General features: G+C 41.8%; 1 protein-coding gene across 4 annotated transcripts in view; it reads left to right on the forward strand.

Annotated features, from left to right (window-relative positions):
• Positions 1-21,142, forward strand: part of Pogz (pogo transposable element derived with ZNF domain) — a 41,475-nt gene that overhangs the window by 9,780 nt on the left and 10,553 nt on the right. Inside the window, exons 2-9 of one of the 4 annotated variants that reach the window (XM_021648094.2) lie at positions 5,116-5,240; positions 7,127-7,285; positions 11,088-11,263; positions 12,647-12,755; positions 14,293-14,583; positions 14,663-14,869; positions 19,484-19,590; positions 20,380-20,717. In XM_021648094.2, the coding sequence (XP_021503769.1) occupies positions 5,117-5,240; positions 7,127-7,285; positions 11,088-11,263; positions 12,647-12,755; positions 14,293-14,583; positions 14,663-14,869; positions 19,484-19,590; positions 20,380-20,717 (1,511 nt within the window). In that variant the 5' untranslated portion in view covers position 5,116. The remainder of the gene's footprint in view (positions 1-5,115; positions 5,241-7,126; positions 7,286-11,087; positions 11,264-12,646; positions 12,756-14,292; positions 14,584-14,662; positions 14,870-19,483; positions 19,591-20,379; positions 20,718-21,142) is intronic. The other 3 variants (XM_021648096.2, XM_021648095.2, XM_060393154.1) reach the window with 3 other exon arrangements.

A 21,142-nucleotide genomic window follows, 5' to 3' on the forward strand; every position in this document is an offset into this window, starting at 1 on the left:
GGTCACCTCTGAATGGGTGTCCTTTAAACATCTGCAGAGGCAGGTGGTTTAATTGCCTCTGCAGATGTAATTGCCATTTTTCTGGTTTTTTTTTTTTTACTGGAAGAAGGTTATACAGCAAAGAACAATAACATAATACTGTTGAATTGTTTGAAAGTCATCTCCCTCCTTTGTTTAAATGGGACCCATAGTAGACCATGCCTGTGGAAGTCAGAGGACAACTTGTGGGAGTTTGTTCTTCATCCACCGTGTGGATGCTGAGGCTGGGAGTTTGTCAGGCATCGTTGCGGGGTGTCTTTACCCAAGCCATCCTGTCAGTCCTGTAGTTTTGTTTTTCAATTTCTAGAGTTCAGTCTCTGGCTAGCATTATCTAGTATCTATATATGTTAAGCAGAATGAGAGGACTTAAGTAAATTCTTTAGGTATTTTGCTCCCTTTGTGGTTTTGATTTGAAAAGATATGCATAATTAAAGTAGATGATTAGAAGCCTCTAGAGTCAAGTTGGCTCCTGCCTGTCCCTGACTCATTGACTCATTGTGGGATGTTTGACATTTTCAAAGCAGATGGTGCCATCTATTGGGCATTACCCAAAGTATGGCTGTCAAGTTTGTACACTGATACACAGAGTGGTGTGGTTGGCTATTTTGCTTTGCTCTTACAGGTTTTGTGGATTTGGGATAGAAAGCTGTAAGACTCTTGAGGACAGGGATAACCTTTGCAATGAAGGCTTTATGTGAGCACTGAGGATAACATTACTTTCGTCAAGACAAAGACACTGACCCTGTCTTAGCTCATACTGGAGGGTACCACAGCAGCTGCTCTTTGTAGTGCAGAGTTGAAAAGTTTTGTTTTGGAAAGAGGCATATAATGTAGGCAGTGTTTGCAAATTAATGCAGACTCCAGGGTACTGGGGAAGAGTTTACAGACCTCCTAGACAGGAAATACCAGAGTAGAGTATGAAAATTGGGGTTCTTACCTTAGGTGCAAAATTTGAGGAAGAATCAGTAACCATTGTCCTAGTTTAATTCCTGCTGTGTGTGATTTAAAAAAAAAAAAAATCTGGGCATAAAGCACCTTAGGCAGCACTTGCTGCTCTCAGTGCAGACTTGAATTTGGTTACGAGCACTCAGGAAGTGGTTCAGTCATCTGTAACTCCAGGGAAACTGACTTTCTCTTGTGACCTCTGTGGGCACCATATACACATAGTGCAAATGCAGGCAAAACCACTGATCAAGGCGAAGTACAGCTCCAGGTTATTTCAGGGAAGTTAGGGCAGGAAGTGGATAGCTAGTCACATTGTATCCAGTCAAGAACAGAAAAGAAATGTACACATACATGCTTTCCTGCTTCCTGTGCTCAGCTCAGTTTTTTCTTTTGTTCATTCTTTGGTGTTTTGCTTACGTTGTTTGTCTGTATGAGGGGCCAGATCCACTGAGACTGGAGTTGCAGTCAGTTGTGAGCTGCCTTGTGGGCGCTGATAATTGAATCTGGATCCTGAAGAATAGTCCATGTGCTCAACTGCTGTCACCTCAGTTTTTCTACGCTTACACAGTTCAGCATTCCCTGTCTGAGAAACGGTGATGTCCACATGAGGTGGGTCTTCCCACATCAACTAATGCAATTAAGACAGTTCAGGGGCTGGAGAGATGGTTAAAATGAAATAAAAAATTACAGTAAAAAAGAGTTTCTCAGGATGTGCACACAGGTCAATCCATCATAGGCAGTTCTTCACTGATATTCTCTTCTTATATGATTCTAGATTGTATTAACGACAAAACTATCAAGTTGTTAATACAAGGTTGGGCATGGAGGCACATGCCTTTAATTCCAGCACTCAGGAGATAGAGGAAGGTGGATCTCTTGAATTGGTCTATATAGTGAGTTCTAAAACATCCAGGTCTTCCTAAAGGAACCCTGTCTCAGAAAAACCAAAACAAACAAGCAAAACAACAACAAACAACAACTGCATCAGACATGAACTTGGGGGGGGGGCAAAAATAGTTGTATTTCTGTGAGTTCAAGGCCAGCCAGGTCTACAGATCAATTTCCAGGGCTACTTAGTGAGACTCAAGCAAAACAGAACACCAAAGCAAAACAGGCCACCAAAGCAAAAGACCCTAAGCACCACCATCACTAAGTAGTATCTTAACATGATTTTAATTTGTGTGTGTGCTAGAGAGCATTGCACATGCTGGCAAGCACTGGACATAACACATGATTAAAAAATACTTTAAGCTTTTACAGTACTTGGCTTCATTGTGGCATTTTCCAACAAAATTTGTGTGTGTGTGCCTGTGCCTGTGCCTGAAGTTGATGTCAGGTATTTCCCTCAGGTGTCTTCCATAGACAAGGTCCTCACTGAACTGAAGCTGCTGCTTTGGCTAGTCAGCGAGAACTCAGCATCTGCTCATCTTTTTCCTTCTCCAGTGCTTTGATTAAAAGTACCTCACCACTTCACTTGGTGTTTTGATTGTTTACCTTTTGGTTTGGGGGTTTTGTTTTGTATGTTGGTTCTGGGGGCTGAGCTCAGGTCCTTCTCCATCTTCCTAGCTTCTCTCCACTTGTCCCTTTCAACCATTGCTGTCTCACCCCCACCCCCCGATGCCCCCATATTCTAGCCTCCTTTTAGCTTTCATGTCACTTATAGCATGCCATTTTTTGGATATGCCTTTAATTCTCCACTTGGGAACCAGAAGCAGGCAATTTTCTATGAGTTCAAGGCCATAGCAAGTTCAAGGCCAATTAGGACTACCTGTCTCAAATAAAATAAATAAAAGTATTGGGGTAGCTAGATGGCTTAGCAGATAAAAGTGCTGCTGGCAAGCCTGACAACTTGAGTTTGATTCCTGGGACCTAAGTGGTGGGACAGAATCAATTCTTGAAAGTTGTCCTCTAACCTCCACATATGTGCTGTGGCACACATACAAGTAAATAAATACTATATATAATAATTTTTTAAAAGATTACACCAAGTAAATAAATACTATATATAATAGTTTATATACACCAAGTAAATAAATACTATATATAATAATTTTTTAAAAGATTTATTTATTATTTATACAACATTCTGCCTGCACACCAGATCTTATAGATGGTTATGAGCCACCACATGGTTGCTGGGAATTGAACTCACGACCTTTGAAAGAACTGAGTGTTCTTAACCCCCGAGCCATCTCTCCAGCCCTATTTATAATAATTTTAAAAAACCAGTAGTTATGGGAAATAGTTTCTAATGAAAAAAATAGTTCCATCCCTGTCCTTGAAATGCTGTTGCATTTGCTTCACCCTGACCCTTGTGGTGGTATGCTTTCAACTTTTTTCTTCTCTCTTTTTTCTGATTTTCTTGTTTGTTTGTTTGAGGCAGGGTTTCTCTATGTAGCATTGTCTGGCCTGAAACTCGCTCTGTAGACTAGGCTGGCCTTGAACTCATAGAGATATGCCTGCCTGTCTCCCTCAGTGCTGAGATTACAGACATGCACTTGCACCACTGCACCCACCACCTTCAGCTTTTTTTTATTTTTTATTTTTTATATTAATTAGTTTATTCACTTTGTATCCCAGCAATAGCCCCCTTCCCCACCCCCTCCCAATCCCATCCTCCCTCCCTCTTCTTCTCCTATGCCCCACCCCCAGTCCAATGATAAGGGAGGTCCTCCTCCCCTTCCATCTGACTGTAGTCTTTCAGGTCTCATCAGGACTGGCTTCATTGTTTTCCTCTGTGGCCTGGTAAGACTGCTTCCCCATCAGGTGGAGGTGATCAAAGCCAGCCCATGAGTTCATGTCGGAGATGGTCCCTGTTCCTATTATTGGGGAACCCTCTTGGACACTGAGCTGCCATGGGCTACTTCTGTGCAGGGGTTCTAGGTTATCTCCATGCATGGTCCTTGTTTGGAGTATCAGTCTCAGAAAAGACCCAAGATTTCTTAGTTCTTTTGCTTTCCTTGTGGAGCTCCTGTTCCCTCCAGGTCTTTCTGTCTCCCCCTTTTATCATAAGATTCCCTGTACTCTGCCCACTATTTGGCTATGAGTCTCAGCATATGTTTTGATACATTGCTGGGTAGAGTCTTTCAGAGGCCCTCTGTGATAGGCTCTTGACCTGTTCCCTGTTTTCTCCCTCCTCTGATGTCTGTCTTGTTTGACTTTCTGAATGAAGACTGAGCATCTTACCCAGGGTCCTCCTTCTTGATTAGCTTCCTTAGGTGTACAGATTTAGTATGATTATCCTATATTGTATGTCTAATATCCAATTATAAGTGAGTATATACCATGTGTGTCTTTCTGTTTTTGGGATATGTCACTAAGGATGATCTTTTCTAGATCCCACCATTTGCCTGCAAATCTCATGATTTCCTTGTTTTTAATTGCTGAGTAGTATTCCATTATGCAAATGTACCACAATTTTTATATCCATTCCTCAACTGAGGGATATCTGGGTTGTTTCTAGCTTCTGGCTATTACAAATAAAGCTGCTATGAACATAGTTGAACAAATTTCCTTGTTGTATATTTGAGTATCTTTTGGATATATGCCTAGGAGAGGTATAGCTGGATCTTGGGGAAGCACTATTCCTCATTGTCTGAGAAAGTGCCAGATTGCTTTCCAAAGTGGTTGTACAAGTTTACATTCCCACCAGCAATGGAGGAGGGTTCCTCTTTCTCCACATCCTCTCCAGCATGTTTTGTCACTTGGGTTTTTGATCTTAGCCATTCTGATGGGTGTAAGGTGAAATCTCAGGGTCATTTTGATTTGCATCTCCCTGATGGCTAAGGACGTTGAACATTACCTTCAACTTTAATAAGCCTGATTAGTATAGAATTTGCTGTAGAAAGGATTAATATTTAAGAGTCAAAATGTCACTCTGATCCAGTTGAGAGGGTAGATTACTAATCAGGTCATGAGCTTGATTGGATATGGTGGCTCACCCTATTCCAGCAATTGGCAGGCCAGGGCAGGATAATTGCCATGAGTTAAAGAGCAGCTTGGGCAACATAGTAAGTGCCAGCCATTCTATTTTACAGAATGAGACCGTTTTTAAACAAAAATATTTCACATTTGGTATTAAACTATTTCTCCGATTCAAGATCACTATCTAAGTAACTATTTTTCTTGTAGCATGGCGGACACCGACCTGTTTATGGAATGTGAGGAGGAGGAACTGGAGCCATGGCAGAAAATCAGTGATGTCATTGAGGACTCTGTAGTTGAAGATTACAATTCAGTAGATAAAACTACTCCAGGTAACTAATGCTCCTTTGTTTTTTAGGTTGTTTACATCAATTATATCTAATTGTAAAAGAATATAATACAGAGAAGGAATTTAAGAATCCAGAGAGAGCTGGCTGGGCGTGTTGCTTGTTATGTATTGTTTGCCTGGGCTCTGTCTCCAGCACCACATAAACTAGGATTGGTGGTACATACCTGTAATCTCAGCAGTAGAGGTGGAGGCAGGAGGACTTCGAACCCAGAGTCATTTTTAGTTACACAGCAGGTTTGAAACCAGCCTTGTCTCACAAAAAAAAAAGATAAATAAATAAAAGAAAGAAAGAAAGACCAGAGAGAGCCATAGTAGCTCACACCTATAATCCTAACTGTAGAGATTGCCTCAAGCCAGAGGTACATAATGAGTTCCAGGCCAACTAGGGATATAGAGTGAAGCCCTGCAGAGAGAGAGAGAGAGAGAGAGAGAGAGAGAGAGAGAATAAATGAATATGAATATCTAGGACATTCTTTTCCATGCTGTAGCATATGAGTACTGACTTCTTAAAAGTTTGTAAAATGCTGTTTAATTCACTTAAAACATGGAGAGATTAGGCTAACTAATGTTTATCAAATATCCCCTTACTAAACACCCGTGAGCAAGGTTGGAAAGTGGTGTATGTTAGAGCTTATCTGTGTCCCTAGTGAGAGTGCACTAGTTGTTTTCCTTTGGTTTCCTTTATGAGCTAAGAAAAGATCACGTTGTATCTGTCTTAGTGGCCAGTTAAAATTAAGGTGTTACCTTTTATTTTATCAGTGATAAGGGGTAAAATTTTAGATTGCCCTGAATTCATAAAGTAGGGTTTTTTCTAAATTATACTAGTTGCTGTTTGTTGTTTTTGTTTTGTTTTGTTTTTTTGTTTTTTGTCTTTCCTTGAGACCTGAAGATAGTATTGGTTTAGGCTGAAAAGGAAACAGTACAGGTTTTACAGGTGGCTTGTTATGAAGGATTATAAATTCTAGTAGTGGTGATAGTGAATTTGGGAGTCCTAAAGATACAAAATATTCAAGTCCTGACTCAGAGGTCAATGGCCTAACTTTGTTGAGTTGTTGGGTTTGTTTGTTGTGTTTTTTAAGTATGTTGGGGTGTTTGCCTGAGTGTACGTCTGCACCACATGCGTATGTGGTGTGCGCAGAGGCCAGAACATGGCACAGAAACCCCCGGAATGACATTTCAGACGGTGTAGGTGCCATGTGGGGGCTGGGAATTGAACCTGGGTCATCTGGAAGCCTGTACTCTTCATTGCTGATCCATCTCTTGGCCCTTCATTAACCTAACTTAACTGACCAGGAAATGTAAGACAAAGAACGAATGACAGTTAGTTTTACTTGTCAGATTGACACAATCTAGAATCGCTAGAGACTAGATTAGGTTGGCCTGTGGACCCTAATTGATATCAGAAGTCCTGCCCACCCATGTGGATGGCATCATTCCCTAAGAAGAGAATTCTGAACTGTTTAGGAATGGAGTAAATAAGCTGAGCCACCAGCATGCATGCATTCATGTGTGTTCTCTGCTCTTCGCTCAGTATGTGATGAGCAGCTTTAAATTCTTGCAGCCTGTGTTCCACACAGTGATGGACTGTTGATCTGAAATTGTGAACCAGATAAGCCCATTCTCCCTTATTTGCTTTTGTGAAGATATTTACAACATCAGTAGGAAAGGACATGAAGACCAAAGAGATTGTGTCTAAATGGTAGTCTCAGGGACAGTTAGGAGGAGAAATCTTATCAATGGTTGGAATTTTGAATGAAGTAGAAAATTTTTTTGGCTGTTGAGTCAACGTAAAAAGGAAAGAGTAGGAGCAGAGTCCTTTAGTGTCACCTGTCCCTATCTTCAAGTGACTGTGCCTTCCCTTCCCCACAGTTTCTGTGAGCCAGCAGCCAGTCTCAGCTCCAGTGCCCATTGCTGCCCATGCTTCTGTTGCTGGGCACCTGTCTGCCTCTACTACTGTTAGCAGCAGTGGGGCACAGAACAGCGACAGTACAAAGAAGACTTTTGTCACACTAATTGCCAACAACAATGGTAAGTGGGATTATTGGGAGAAAGGTTTCTGGGATAGAGACATGAGAGAATAAAAATGACCTATCTTGCAGCCAGCTGTTCTGGTAGTCTCATGGCTGTGTTGGCTGGAGGTGTCTATAGGGACTGTTGTTGATGTGGAAGGAACCCTGCAGGTGCGGCTGCTCCTTCAGTCAGTGCTGGATTGAGTCAGGTCAGCAGGTTCTTGCTACTGATAATTTCTGGAAGAGAAAAGGTGAACTTAACAGTGCTAATTATTCTAGAGATCTGGGGCTGTTAGTTGGTTTTTGTTTACACAAACATACACACTTGAAATTAGAAGAGCCCTGTTCATTTGGTTAAGAGTTTTCCCAGGCAGCTTCATGTTGTATATTTTCTCTGAGAGATTTATTGGTTGGCTCCTTGGTATTAATGATAAGAGTTGTTTCCCACTAGAATGAAATGGCATTTTCAGGGTGTTTTCTTGATTAGAGAAACTAAAATTTAGTTAGTTTGGTTTGGTGTTTTGAAACAGTGTCTCATTTAGCCCAGGCTGGCCAGTGACTCTTTTTTTTTTTTTTTTTCTTTAATGTATGTGTGTGGGTGTTTTGCCTGCATGTACTTCTGTGTACCACTTGCATGACTGGCGCCTTCTGCAGGTGTTGGGGCCCTTGGTACTGGAATTACAGGTGGTTGTGAGCGGCCATGTGGGTGCTAGGAATTGAACCTAGGTTCTCTGTAAGAAAAAAAATGTGCTCTTTTAACTACTGAGCCATCTCTGCAGCCCTAGCCTTGAACTCTTAGTTCTCCTACCTCTACCTGATAGTTTCCATTTTAGGATTCATATCAATATATGCTTTCACAGAATCATTGTATTGCTACAAGAAATTTACTTATTTATTTATTGGCTGGTTGATAAGTGTTTTGGAGATAGGGTCTCTCTATGTAGCTCTGGATGGCCTGGAACTTGGTATATATACCAGGCTGGTCCCAAACCTGCAGAGATCCACCTGCCTTTACAAATCTCTTGAATGCTGGAAATAAAAGGCATGCTACCACCATCTCATGAGATATTTTTTGTGTATGGCTTTGTGTGTTTGTGTATATGTGTGTGTGTTATTAGGAACTGAACAGAGTCATTGTGTCATCCTCCCCCTGTACCCCACACACATCCTTTTAATTGAATATAAAGGCCTCACTCATACCAAGATACACACTTTAGCACTGAGCTATATTTCCATCTCCCAGCCCTTTTTTAGGTTTTTATTTTGAGGTAGAGTCTAGCTAAACTGCTCAGGCTGGTCCTAAACTTGGCTTCTTCTGCTTTGTTGGCCTAAGTAGGGATTTTATTTCCTTTAGAAATAAATTTATTGCTATAAGAATAGTACGTAGGGCTGGGATGTTGTTCAGTTAGAATGCATGCATAGCATGCACAAAGCCCTGGGTTGGGTCCTCAACTCCACATAAACTAGGTGTGATAGCACACCACTGACATCCCAGCATGACAGGTTGGCAGGAGCCTCAGAAGTTAAAGGTCTTCCTTGGTTACATAGTGAATTTGAAGCCAGCCTGGGTTTCATGGGACTCTCTCGCAGAAAAAGAAGAGTAGGGGCTGGGGAAATGGCTCATTCATTAAAGTGCGTGCAAGGACCCATGTAAAGTCCTGGCCACCAAGGAGATGGAAAGAGGGGGAGCCCTGGGGCTCACTGTCCAGCCTAGCCTTCGCATCCAGCTCCTTGTCTTAAACTAAAGCCAAAGCCAAAATGAGACAGCCAGTACCCGAGGCTAGCCATCATCCCCCACTAACATACACATTCATGCGCAAAATAAAAATATTACATTGTAGAGCATGCTAGAGACAGGCCAAAGTGTGGCGGGTAGCACATGCCTGTGATCAGGGTGTGAGTCTGCTATAGCAAAACCTGTCTTAAAGAAAAATGCAGTAGGAGAGAAGAAAAATAGAGAAAATCTAGGCAGCAAAGTAACTGTCCTATCAGGTGGCAATGACTATTTGTAATACTTGATTTATGCTTACATTCACACACACACTTTCATATCTACTATGTGTACTCATGTGATTCTCACAAAAATAGAACCATACAAACTACATTTCCCCTACTTTTATTTTTTTAGTGAATATTTTGTGATTTTAATAGTTACTTATAACTTTAATTTTTTTTTTCCTGTTGGTTTTAGATAGGGTCTTGCCCTAGAACTCAGTCTGTAGACTAGACAGGTCTGGAACTCAACAGAGATTCATCTGCCTCTGCCTCCCAGGTACTGGGGTTAAAAATGTGTGCCCCCATGCCTGGCTGTTTTGCTTTTTAAGTTAATTAGTTTATTTATTTTATGTGTATTAGAGTTTTGCCTGCACATATGTCTATGTGCCATATGTGAGCCTGGAGCCATTTTAGGTCAGAAGAGTCATTGGATCCCTTTGGGGGTTACAGGTGGTTGCAATGGGAGTTGAACCCATATCTTCTACCAGAGCAACAGAAGCTCTTAACTGTTGAGCCAACACCCTCTAGCTCTCTGCTTTGTTTTGAGACAGGGATTCATATAGCTCAGGCTAGCCTTGAACTTCCTGTTTAGCTGAGGCTAGCCTGGCATATCTGGTCTTAGTGCCTCTATCTCTTAAGTACTGGGTTTACAGGTGTAGACACGCGCATACATTTTTGTATGTTTTGCTTTTTTGAGCCTGGTCTTCTGTTTTTTATAGGTTGGCTTCAAACTTGCTGTAGCAACAGGATGGCCTTGACCTCCTTCCCCTCCTGATGCCTGTCAGGGTCACAGGCATGCGCCACAAGCCTGGCCGTTCAGTGCTGGGGTTCGAACCAACGGCCTCATGCATTTGACAAGCACTGCAACTGTGCCATATCTCCAGCCCCTTTGTTTTTTGATAACTACATTTTCCATCATTTGATAACTTCACTTCCTTTATTTGACTAATGTGTTAACAACAGGTTATATGCATTTCTTTCTAAAGAGCGACAGTGAGCACTGGATAGAAATGTGCATACATTACCTGTAAACCCAGCACTTAGGAAGTTTGAGGCCAGCCTGGGCTATCACAAGGCTATCTCAGAAAATATCTCCTCCAACAAAGTTATACCTCCCATTTCTTCTCCAACTGTTTGGCTAACTGTGGCCTAGGCATTCAAACATGAGCCTACAGTAGCCATTCTCACCGAAACCACGACAGTTGGTAGTTTCTATAGAAGAATGTCTCTTGTTACTTTGAGACTTTCTCAAACAGCAACAATCAAGTTTAGGGCCAGCAAGATGGCCCAGTGAGTAAAAGGTACTTGCTGCCAAGCCTGGGGACCTGAGAACTGCCTCTTACAAGTTATCCTCTGGACCCCACACGCAGGCCTGGCATACACACTCACTCACACTCATTTACAATGAGTACGTGTTTAAAAGTTTTAAGGGTATTACTAATAACAAATTACTGTCTTAATAAAAGATTTTACCTAAAATAGGGAAAGTCTTACCTTTTTTAGCTCTGCAGATTGGGGAGAATTGTGTGGTCACTTAAGTCATCAGTGTGAAGATGGGCACTGGTGTCTTTCAGCCTTAGTTAAGACATGGGTAAAGGTTAGCAGACTGCCCCAAACCCACTTGTATTCTTAGTTGTAGAGTTGGGTGAGGCTTAGGTTTGGTGACATTAAGCCTGAGGTGAGTAGTAGCAGTTAAATAATTTTGATATCTGATACACTATATCTTAACTGAGACAAAATATTTCTTATAGAATACAAGTTTAGCAATGCTTCTAACATCACTTTCTTGTTGTTTTGCTTTGTTTTGCCTGCCTTTTACTGTTTAGCTGGTAATACTTTGGTCCAGCAAGGTGGACAGCCACTCATTCTGACCCAGAATCCAACACCGGGTCTGGGAACAATGGTTACTCAACCAGTATTGAGACCTGTGCAGGTCATGCAGAATGCCAATCACGTGACTAGTTCGACAGTGGCTTCACAACCTATATTCATCACTACCCAGGTGAGTGGGACTTTGACTTCTGGGGCCTGGCAGAGGAAGCAGACTGTGAGCTGCCAGAGGCTCTGCTTTGGACAGGGTCTTCATCACCATTAGAGGTCTCTCTGTTGAGCTGAGATTCTCTGTACTGTTTCATGGAATTCTTCTTTGTGGAATGCCCAGCATTCCATGACTGTGTAATATTTTCTGTCCATACACCTTAGAGATCTGTTGAGTTGATTCAAGTCTGGGCAGAAATCATTGGGAAAGTTAGAATTAGAAAGCCTTCACACAGGGGTGGAGAGATGGCTTACACTTCAAGAGCACTTTTTGCTCTTGCAGAGGATGCAGGTTCAATTTCCAGCACCCATATGTTAGCTCACAACTGTCTGTAACTTTACTTTTCAGAGGGCCTGATACCTCTTCCTGACCTCTGGAGACACCAGGCACTCCCATGGTGCACATACATACATGATGCAGAATACTCAGACACATAAAGTAAATCTCAAGAAAACAAAACAAAACATTTTTAAAGCCTGTACACTTGCCTTGCAAGCATTGCCTTTTGTCTGGGCTGTTTCTGTCCCCTAGGAAGATATATGTATAAATAAGTGGTCTTTGAAGAAGAAAGGCTTGCTCTACAGGGTACTGGCTGGAAGCTGAAAGCCCTTATCTAAGTGGGTAAGCCAGGTGGGATGGCGCACTCCTGTGGACTCAACACTTGAGGCCTTGGTCTACAAAGTGAGTCTAGGATAGTCAGTGCTACACAGAGAAATCCTATCTCAAAAAACAAACAAACAAACAAAAAACAAAACAAAAACAAAAATCAAAAACTAACCAAACAAAAGGAGTGGAATTTGAAGGCACATGCTTCTCTTTGCCTGAGGCTTCCTATTTTCTGTAGTCTCTTAGTTTATCGGAGGGGTGTGGCTGTGGGGGCCACATAGGATTGTTATGTTTTGGGACACTAGATTAAATACTGTTAGTGATTTTGGTTTTTCCCCTCCACAGCACAAGTCTGTAGATACGTCATTTCCTTGGGTTCGGTTACTTAATAGTTTACCAAACATGCTGGCTGTAGTGGCGCTTGTAACTCCAACCCTTAGGGAAATGAGGCAGAGTCGCCATAAATTCATGCTTAGCTTGAGCTGCATAGCAAGTTTGAGGTCAGCCCGGGCTACAAAATCCTGCCTCAAAACAAAGATGTTTGACAACAGAATTAGGAGTTTGGGAGCAGCCTAGAATACATAGCAAGACCTGTCTCAAAAGGCAAAAACAAAAACCAAAAACATCTCACAAAAACCTATCATGGCAGAATTTACTAAAAACCTCCATTTCAGTCATATTGCAGTCAGTGTCAGGGCTGGTTGCTCTCTGTCTTGACAATCATTTTGCTTTTTAATATAGGGATTTCCTGTACGGAATGTGCGGCCTGTACAAAATGCAATGAATCAGGTTGGGATTGTGCTGAATGTACAGCAAGGCCAAACAGTTAGGCCAATTACACTGGTCCCAGGTAAGGAAATGTTTATCCATTTGGAATAACCTGGCCCCCAGATATTTGTTTTTATTATTTCAAAATAGTCTAGGTCATTTAAATGCATGTATTTAAAGAAAAGTATAAAATACCATCTTAACAATTTAAGCCCAATTCTAAAAGATATTTCTAACCTTTGGCTAGGGTGGTAATTTTATTTTTATATTTAGCTTTTCTCTGCCTTTCATGAGGTAAAATAAGTCTTATCTACTTACTGTCAGTATCTGCTGATAAAGTCAGCTATTATTTGTTATCCTGAAAATATATTGTTAATGCAAGCTCACAAATCTAATACTCCATACACATGAATTGATTTTATGAGGTAGGATTATACGTTGAATTTTACTTTAATTTTAAAGCATAGGTTTTAGATTTGCAGCCAGGCATTGTGGCACACTCCTGGAGGTTGAAGCAGGAGGATTACTGTGAATTCAAGGCCAGTCTTGACTCAAGAAACAAACAAAGGCAGAGGTCATGGGGACTTTATAGATACAAATTAAGTAAATGATATATCCTTTGAGGATGATAGTACCAATGACCATATAATGGGATATTAAGGAGTCTCAGGACTGAGGGTTGTAGCCAAGGGTAGAGTGCATTCTTATCATTGCTTGAGGCCTTGGGTTCAACTTCCAGTCCCAAAATAAACTTATAATTTCCCCTCAAGTTACATTTCTTATGTATTCAGTTTTCAATAGTTCATCTCAAAAAGAAAATAGCTTTATTTAATTGTGTAAACGGGTCCTCGGGACCAGTAGGAGTGATAAAGGGACTTGCCTCCAAGCCTGACTACCTGTGTTCACTCCCTAGAAGCCACATGATGGAAGGAAAGAACCAGTTCCCACAGGTGTACTCTGACTTCCACTTGCACACCGTGGTATGCATGTCACCCACACAAGTATATACGTACACAAATAAATATAAAAAAACAGGCGCCTCTGTAGTTTGCCTTCTTAGAACCCACGGGGCTTTTTAGGTCATAAGTTTGGTCAGATTTCTCTATAACATTTGGGTGCTCCATAAATATTTCTCAGTGGAATTGTCTACAATAGAAAAACATTTCCCCTGTGGGACATTCTAGAAGGGTAGGTAGGCTGTCCTATTGGAGTATGTAGAAGAAAAAAGAAAATTCTTTTAGAGTTCTGAAAATGGATTTGAAGGACTAAGTCTGCCCTTTGGCCTGTATGTGCCCATTCTTCTCCACTTCTAAAACAGAGGCCAAGCTACTGTTTGTATTCTTGAGGTAAAAGGTAGCGTGGAAGGTGTCTGAGAGGAGGTGATGGGAATTACCTTCTTTGCTGCTTTACATTACATAGGATAATTCCTTTTACTTAGTGGACAGCTACAGCTCTCTTAGATGTTAAGCTCAATCCTACTCTTGGTAACCTCTGATGCTCACTTAGTCAGTTTAGAGAAATAACTTTTTCCTGTTCTTGTGTTTCTGTGAAAGGCGAGAAAATGGTATAGGAGAGCTCACTGATAAAGGTTTGGGACTTTTTTTGTCTCTTTTTAAAAGCCCCAGGTACACAGTTTGTTAAGCCGACAGTTGGCGTCCCACAGGTGTTCTCTCAGATGACCCCCGTGAGGCCAGGCTCCACAATGCCTGTGAGGCCCTCTACCAACACCTTCACCACCGTCATCCCAGCTACCCTCACCATTCGGAGCACTGTCCCACAGTCCCAGTCCCAGCAGACCAAGTCCACTCCCAGCACTTCCACCACTCCCACTGCCACACAGCCAACCTCACTGGGGCAGCTAGCTGTCCAGCCTCCAGGCCAGTCCAGCCAGACCTCGAATCCCAAACTAGGTGAGACTTGGGATGAGGAGATGGCAGAACAGCATGGGGTAGTGGGTGGGAAACAGGTGATTTTCACTTGTCAATGTAGCTCCCTCCTTCCCCTCTCCACCTGCAGTGAGCATTGCCAGCTTTGTCACTGTGAAGCGACCTGGGGTTACAGGTGAAAATAGCAACGAAGTGGCCAAATTGGTGAATACTCTTAACACTATCCCTTCCCTGGGCCAGAGTCCTGGGCCAGTGGTGTCTAACAACAGTTCTGCTCAGAGAACCAGTGGACCCGAATCTTCAATGAAAGGTAATGTGAGAGGCTGGCGGCCAGTCAGTCATCCAGAAAGCATTGATAACGCATTTATCGCATTGAAACTATTCTGAAATGCAGAAATAAGATAGGATATAGCTGCTTTGATTTATTACAGAAATGGTAATGTAGTAAGAAGGTGAATATATATCTGCAGAGGCTTTGAGGATTGATTGGTGATGTGGATGGGTTGATCAAGGATGTCTCCATGGGAGGGTAGATTTTCTGGGGTGAATTTTTTTTTTTTAAGATTGATTTATTTTATGTATGTGAGTATTTTGTCTTCATGTACATCTGCACACCAGAAGAGGACATTAGACCTCACAGGACTACAGTTATGGACAGTTGTGAGCCATTGTGTGGGTGCTGGAATTGAACTGAGGACCTTTGGAAGAGCAGCCAGTGCTTTTAACCTCTGAGCCATCTTTCCAAGCTCTCTGCGGTGAATTTTTAAAGTTGAGATATACTAGAGATATATATACTAGATATATCAAGAAGATAGAGAATATGAACGTGAGGGTTTTCAGTAGTCCGGAACAAGGACTGGTAACTTTTGTGAGTATTCTAGGCTTTGTGCACAAAATCTTCTCTGTCCTGGGTACTTACATATGCTGGTGCCATTCTGTAGAAGTAGCTTTTGATACTAGACAAATGAATGGGAGCTGGACTGTGTTCCACTCAAGTTGTTTATGGGCTCTGAATTTAGAATTTTTTGTACTTTTCAATGCCTCAAATTTTTCTTTTGCTTTTATTTCAACTATTTAAAGATGTTGAAACTTTTTAAATACATTGAAAAAAAAACTAGATAGTCACAAAAAATTGAAAATCTTACTTTCTATTGCAATAGAAAAATGAATCCAAAGTCAGGTGTGGTGGCAAATGCCTTTAATCTAGTGCTTGAGAAGCAGAAACAGATGGCTCTCTGAGTTTGAGGCCAGCTTGGTCTATACAGTAAGTGTAGGTCAGGGCAACATAGTGAGAACCTGTCTCAACAACAACAAAATAAAATCCTCAAGGGAAACCAAACCTAAGCAAACGCAGAAGCTGTAAAACTTAGAAGAGAGCTAGCTGGCCATGAGGTTGCCTGTGTGGTCATGCATGTCAGTAATCTTAGTACTCAAGAACCTGAGGAAGAAGGCTTGCTGTGAGTTTGAGGCCAGTTTGGGTTACACAGTGAGATTTTACCTCAGGAATAAAAAAATAAAAGCAACTGGGGATAGAGGATTAGGAGTCAGCTTGCTGTCTGAGTATGAGGACCCGAGCTTGGATCCCAGCACCCAGATCAAATCCAGCATGGTGGAGCTTGCTTGTGACTTCAGCACTGAGGCGCGTCCTGGAGCTCGAGGGCCAGGCAGTCCAGCTGGAAAGGTGCGTTAGCTGCTAGGTTCAGTTAAAGACCCTGTCTCAGGAATCAGAGTGCTAGAGGAAGAGTCCTGAAGTCAACCTCTGGCCTCCACAAGTGAGCATAGCCACACATACATAATACATACACACATACGTATACCATGTACAAACAGAAAATGAAAAAAAAAGTGGACAGTTACACATGGCTCTAAATAAACTCGTCAGTACTTGTGAGACCAAAAAAAAAAAAAAAAAAAAAAGGGAGGGGGCTTGCTTTACCAATATGGTGGCCCTTGTAATCTAGCAGTCAGGAGGCTGATGCATGAAGATGGCTGTAGCACGGGTGAGGTCCTCCCATAAAACAACTGACTGAAGTCAATTCCTAGGAAAAAGTATAAGAAGAATGCTTTACAGTATTAGATTTGACAACAATTTCTTGGATGCCAAAAAAACAGGCAAGAATAAAAATTGCAAAACTTAAAATTTTAAACTTACATGCATCAGAGAACACTAACAGCACAGTAAAAACGTTAACTATAGAGTGGGGGAGAGGTTATAATGTGCTAAGAACTTACTACTAATATGTAAATAATTTCTGCATTCTGCAACAATAACAAACCCAACTAATTGAAGAGGAGGTAAAGCAGACTGGTGATGGCTCTGTGGTGCCTCCTGCTAAGCCTGTCGACCCGAGTCCTTTCTATTCCTGGAACCTACATGGCGGAGTGGGTCATCAGCTAGTCCTTTAGCCTCTACACACCTCTGTGGCATGTGTGCAAACACACAAATTATAATAAAGATGTTGGGGTTTTTATTGTTGTTGTGCCTGTTGAGGCGGTCCATGTTTTTTTAATCCCAATCTTTGGGAGGCAGAAGCAGGCAGAGCTCTATGAATTCAGCGCTAGCCTGGTCTACATGCACAGTAAGTTCCAGAATGGCCAGGGCTACATAGACTTTAACTCATAAAGAAAAAAAAAGAGTATTTTTAAAATGAGGCAAAGGGGGCTTATGGAGGAGTAGCAGTGATCGGATGCCTCCTCAGTGTGTTTGAAGCCCTGGATTCCATCCGCCGCGGAAGAGGGGGGGTCTGGGGCACTATCCTTACAGACAGTCATGAACTGTCCGGTAAACACGAGGTGGCCGGTATCATTAGTCTATTAGGGAAACAAAAAACCATGGTGAAATCCCATCTGTACCCATTAGCATAGTGACTCAAAAAGCAAACAGTCCAACTAAACAATCCCAACTAAAAAGTTAACCCTAGCTCAGAAAGACGATTACTTTATGTTCTCTTGTGGATCCTAGTTTATAATTTTTATATGCGTGTGTTTACATGGGCTTAAGTGTGGATAGAAGCCAGGAAACTAGAAAGGGGCAAATGGTGGGGATAAGGAGGTGTGAAGAGATTAACCGAGCAGATGTGACTGCAAGGGCCGGGGCAATCCTGGGGTTTGAACAGTGCAGGCAAGAACGGGTAGGTGAGGGAGAAGAGCAGAATAGGAGTGGAGGACCAACCAAGACAGTGTGCGTGAAAATGCCATAAAGAACATACTTTGTATGTAAACTGTAAGTGATCTGTGTGACTGAGAAAAAGATCTCTACAGAGAGGATTTAAGACTATGAGAAAAATAATACCTTGATCTAGCCAAATGATTTTACCCTTTTTCAGTGTGGACGGAAGTTGAATAATTCAGTGTGAGACTATACTAAAAGGAAGCCGTAATTGTTTTTTGTTGTTGTTGTTTTGTTGTTTTTTGTTTTGCTTCTCTTAATTTTATTTATTTATTTATTTTTTGTCTGTTTGGGTATTTTGCTTTCACATATGTCTTTGTACCACTTGCTTGCCTAGTGCCCACAGAAGCCAGAAGAGGTTGTCAGACTTCCTGGAACTAGAGCTAAAGATGGTTGTGAGCCACCATGTGAATACTGGAGAAACCAGGGTTCCCTGGGAGAATAGCCAGTGCTCTTAATAACTGAGCTGTCTCTCCAGCCCCTGTAATTAAAAAAGTAACAAAATGGGGACAGCAAGATAAGATGGCTCAGCATGCAAAGGTATTCTCACTGCCAAACCTGACAACCTGAGTTTGGTCTCTGGGACCCACACTGAAGGACAGCACTGACTTCCATACAACATTCTCTGATCACACACATTCACACACAACAAGCTTAAGTGACATTTGGGTGAGGATATAGAGAAAGTGAAATCCTTATGCCCTATTGGCAGTGATACACCATACAGATACTGTGAAGAATAGTATGTTTCTCCAAAACAATGCTTTTAATTACCGTATGCTTTAGGAGTTCAGCTTTTGAGTATATATTGAAAAGAATTGAAAGCAGCGACTAGAACAAACACTGGTGCTCACAGCAGCATCATTTACAATAGGTAAAAGGTCAGAACAGCCCAAGTCATCATCAAGTCATGAATGATAAACAAAATGTGTCCTGTTCATACGATGGTGTGTTGTTTAGGTTTTAAAAGGAAGTAATTTTTTTCTCTCCAGAAATCCTTTTTGTTTATTTTTGAGATTGTATTTCAATTACATTTCCCCTTCCCTTTCCTCCCTCCAAACTGTCCTATATACCTCCCCCAACTCTTTTACAAATTTATGGTCTCTTTCATTTATGGTCTCTTTTAGCACTGAAAAGAGACCAAATTTATGGTCTCTAAATTTTAGAGTATTTCTTTCTGTATATCATAGTGTCACAATTTATTACTTTTGTTGTGTTTTAAAACGGCCCTCCTGTGTAGGCGGAGGTCTGTGACTAGATATACAAACCAAGCTGCCAGAATTCCAGACCCTCTGGCCTCCACCTCCCAAGTACTGGCACTCCATTACAGTCTTAAAAAAGAAAAATGTCTCTCAGTCACATGGCACATTCCTGTTATCCCAGCATCAGGGGTTGGAGGCAGCTTAATCGTGAGTTCAAGGTTAACCTGGATTACACAAAGATGCTATATGAAAACAGCTCCAAAAACCATACATGGGAGAGGGGATAAAAAGGAACTCTACTTAATTGGGGTTTATAGTTAAAAACAAAACAAGGCATTCTTAGCTCATAAGTCAAAATAGAAACTGACTGCTGGTTGAAATGGTCTCTGGGCTTCAGTTTGTCAGCCTGGCGGAGAGTTAGAGCAAAGAAAGGAGTGTGCCTCGCACACAATGGTTTTTCATGCTTGCTCTTCACTCTTGGCTTTCTTCTCAGGAAGTGTGCAGTCTTTCCAGTCTGCTGTATTAATCTTAACAATTATTCTCCCTCTTCCAGTGACCTCTTCCATGCCAGTGTTTGACCTTCAAGACGGTGGACGGAAAATATGTCCACGGTGTAATGCTCAGTTCCGTGTCACTGAAGCTTTGAGAGGTCACATGTGTGTAAGTGATACCACCTATGATAAGGATCCAGCTTGAGTGGCCTCTTCTACCTCCTCTGATACTGGGCATGTGAAAAGCAGATGCCTAAACTGACTTGGGAACTTTAAAAGCTATTCTCTCTTTTGGTCTATTGTAGAAAAGGGCTTTGTAAACTGGAGACATGATGAATACTTGTGAGATGGCTGATAGGTGGTCAAGCACTCACTGTCTTAGCATGGTAGATTTGATCTCATAGGACAGCAAATTTCTTCAATAAGACCTCAAGCAATGTTGATAACCAGCCAGTTTTAACTGTCTGTCATTGGGAAGATGAAAACCTCCTACCTGGTTCCTGCTTTTTTTGGAGTCTTAAAACTTTCTGGTATCAGTCCAAATGGAGAAGTTGGAACTTCTTTCTCTAGAGAGCTCAGGGTCAAATGATTTCTAGTACAAAGCTGAAGACATGCAGGGGGGGAGCAATAAAAGGTGCAGTGCTCGGGGCTGTGTGGACATATAAAAGAGAAATGTGGACTCTGGCACTACTAAGGAAAGCTGGATGATGACTGCCCACAGTCCCAGCTACCCAGAGGAGTAAGACAGGTGGGTTTTGTGAATCTAGTGGGTTAGCCTGAACAACTTAAATGAGATCCCAGTGGGCTAGCCTGAACAACTTAGATGAGATCCCAGTGTCCCAAGAACATGTCCCTTATAGCCTATATTAGCAAATCATTCCTAGGGACTGTTGGACCAAACATATTTAACTCATCCTGGTGCCAGGTAAGTGGAATGATGATGTCGTTTCTTTTACAGTACTGCTGCCCCGAAATGGTTGAGTACCAGAAGAAAGGCAAGTCCCTCGATGCAGAGCCCAGCGTCCCATCGGCAGCAAAGCCCTCATCCCCTGAGAAGACAGGCCCCATTATTTCCACGCCCTCCTCTTTACCTATTCCTGCTCTCTCACCACCTACCAAAGTACCAGAGCCAAATGAGAATGCTGGAGATGCCATCCAGACCAAACTTATTATGCTGGTTGATGACTTTTACTATGGACGGGATGGGGGCAAAGTAGCCCAGCTCACAAGCTTTCCTAAGGTTGCCACATCTTTCCGATGCCCTCATTGTACCAAAAGGCTAAAAAACAACATTCGGTAAGCATGACACAGCCTACCTTGTACAGTAGACAGGCTTTCTTGCATAGTTAAGCTTTTCTTTTTGGAAAATATTGACACTGATGCAGTCTCTCTCTCTCTCTTTTATTGGTTTTTCGAGACAGGGTTTCTATGTGTAGTTTGGTTGTCTTGGAACTTACTGTAGATCAGGCTGGCCTCAAAACTCAGAGATCATCTGCCTCGGCCTCTCAAGTGCTAGGATTAAATGTGTATGCTACCACCGCTTGGCTTGATGCAGTCTTGTTAGAATTTATAGTATATAATACTGTTGAATTATTTTATTATAGTAATAAGAGATACTTTTGAGTTTGAGTATGGAAGACCTTTGCACAGAACCTGTTTTAGGTGTAAGAACTTGTTATCTGAGGGCTCAGCGGTTAAGAGAACGCAGGTTCAATTCCCAG

Source organism: Meriones unguiculatus, chromosome 10 (assembly GCF_030254825.1).
Source record: "Meriones unguiculatus strain TT.TT164.6M chromosome 10, Bangor_MerUng_6.1, whole genome shotgun sequence".
NCBI classification, from domain to species: Eukaryota; Metazoa; Chordata; class Mammalia; order Rodentia; family Muridae; genus Meriones; species Meriones unguiculatus.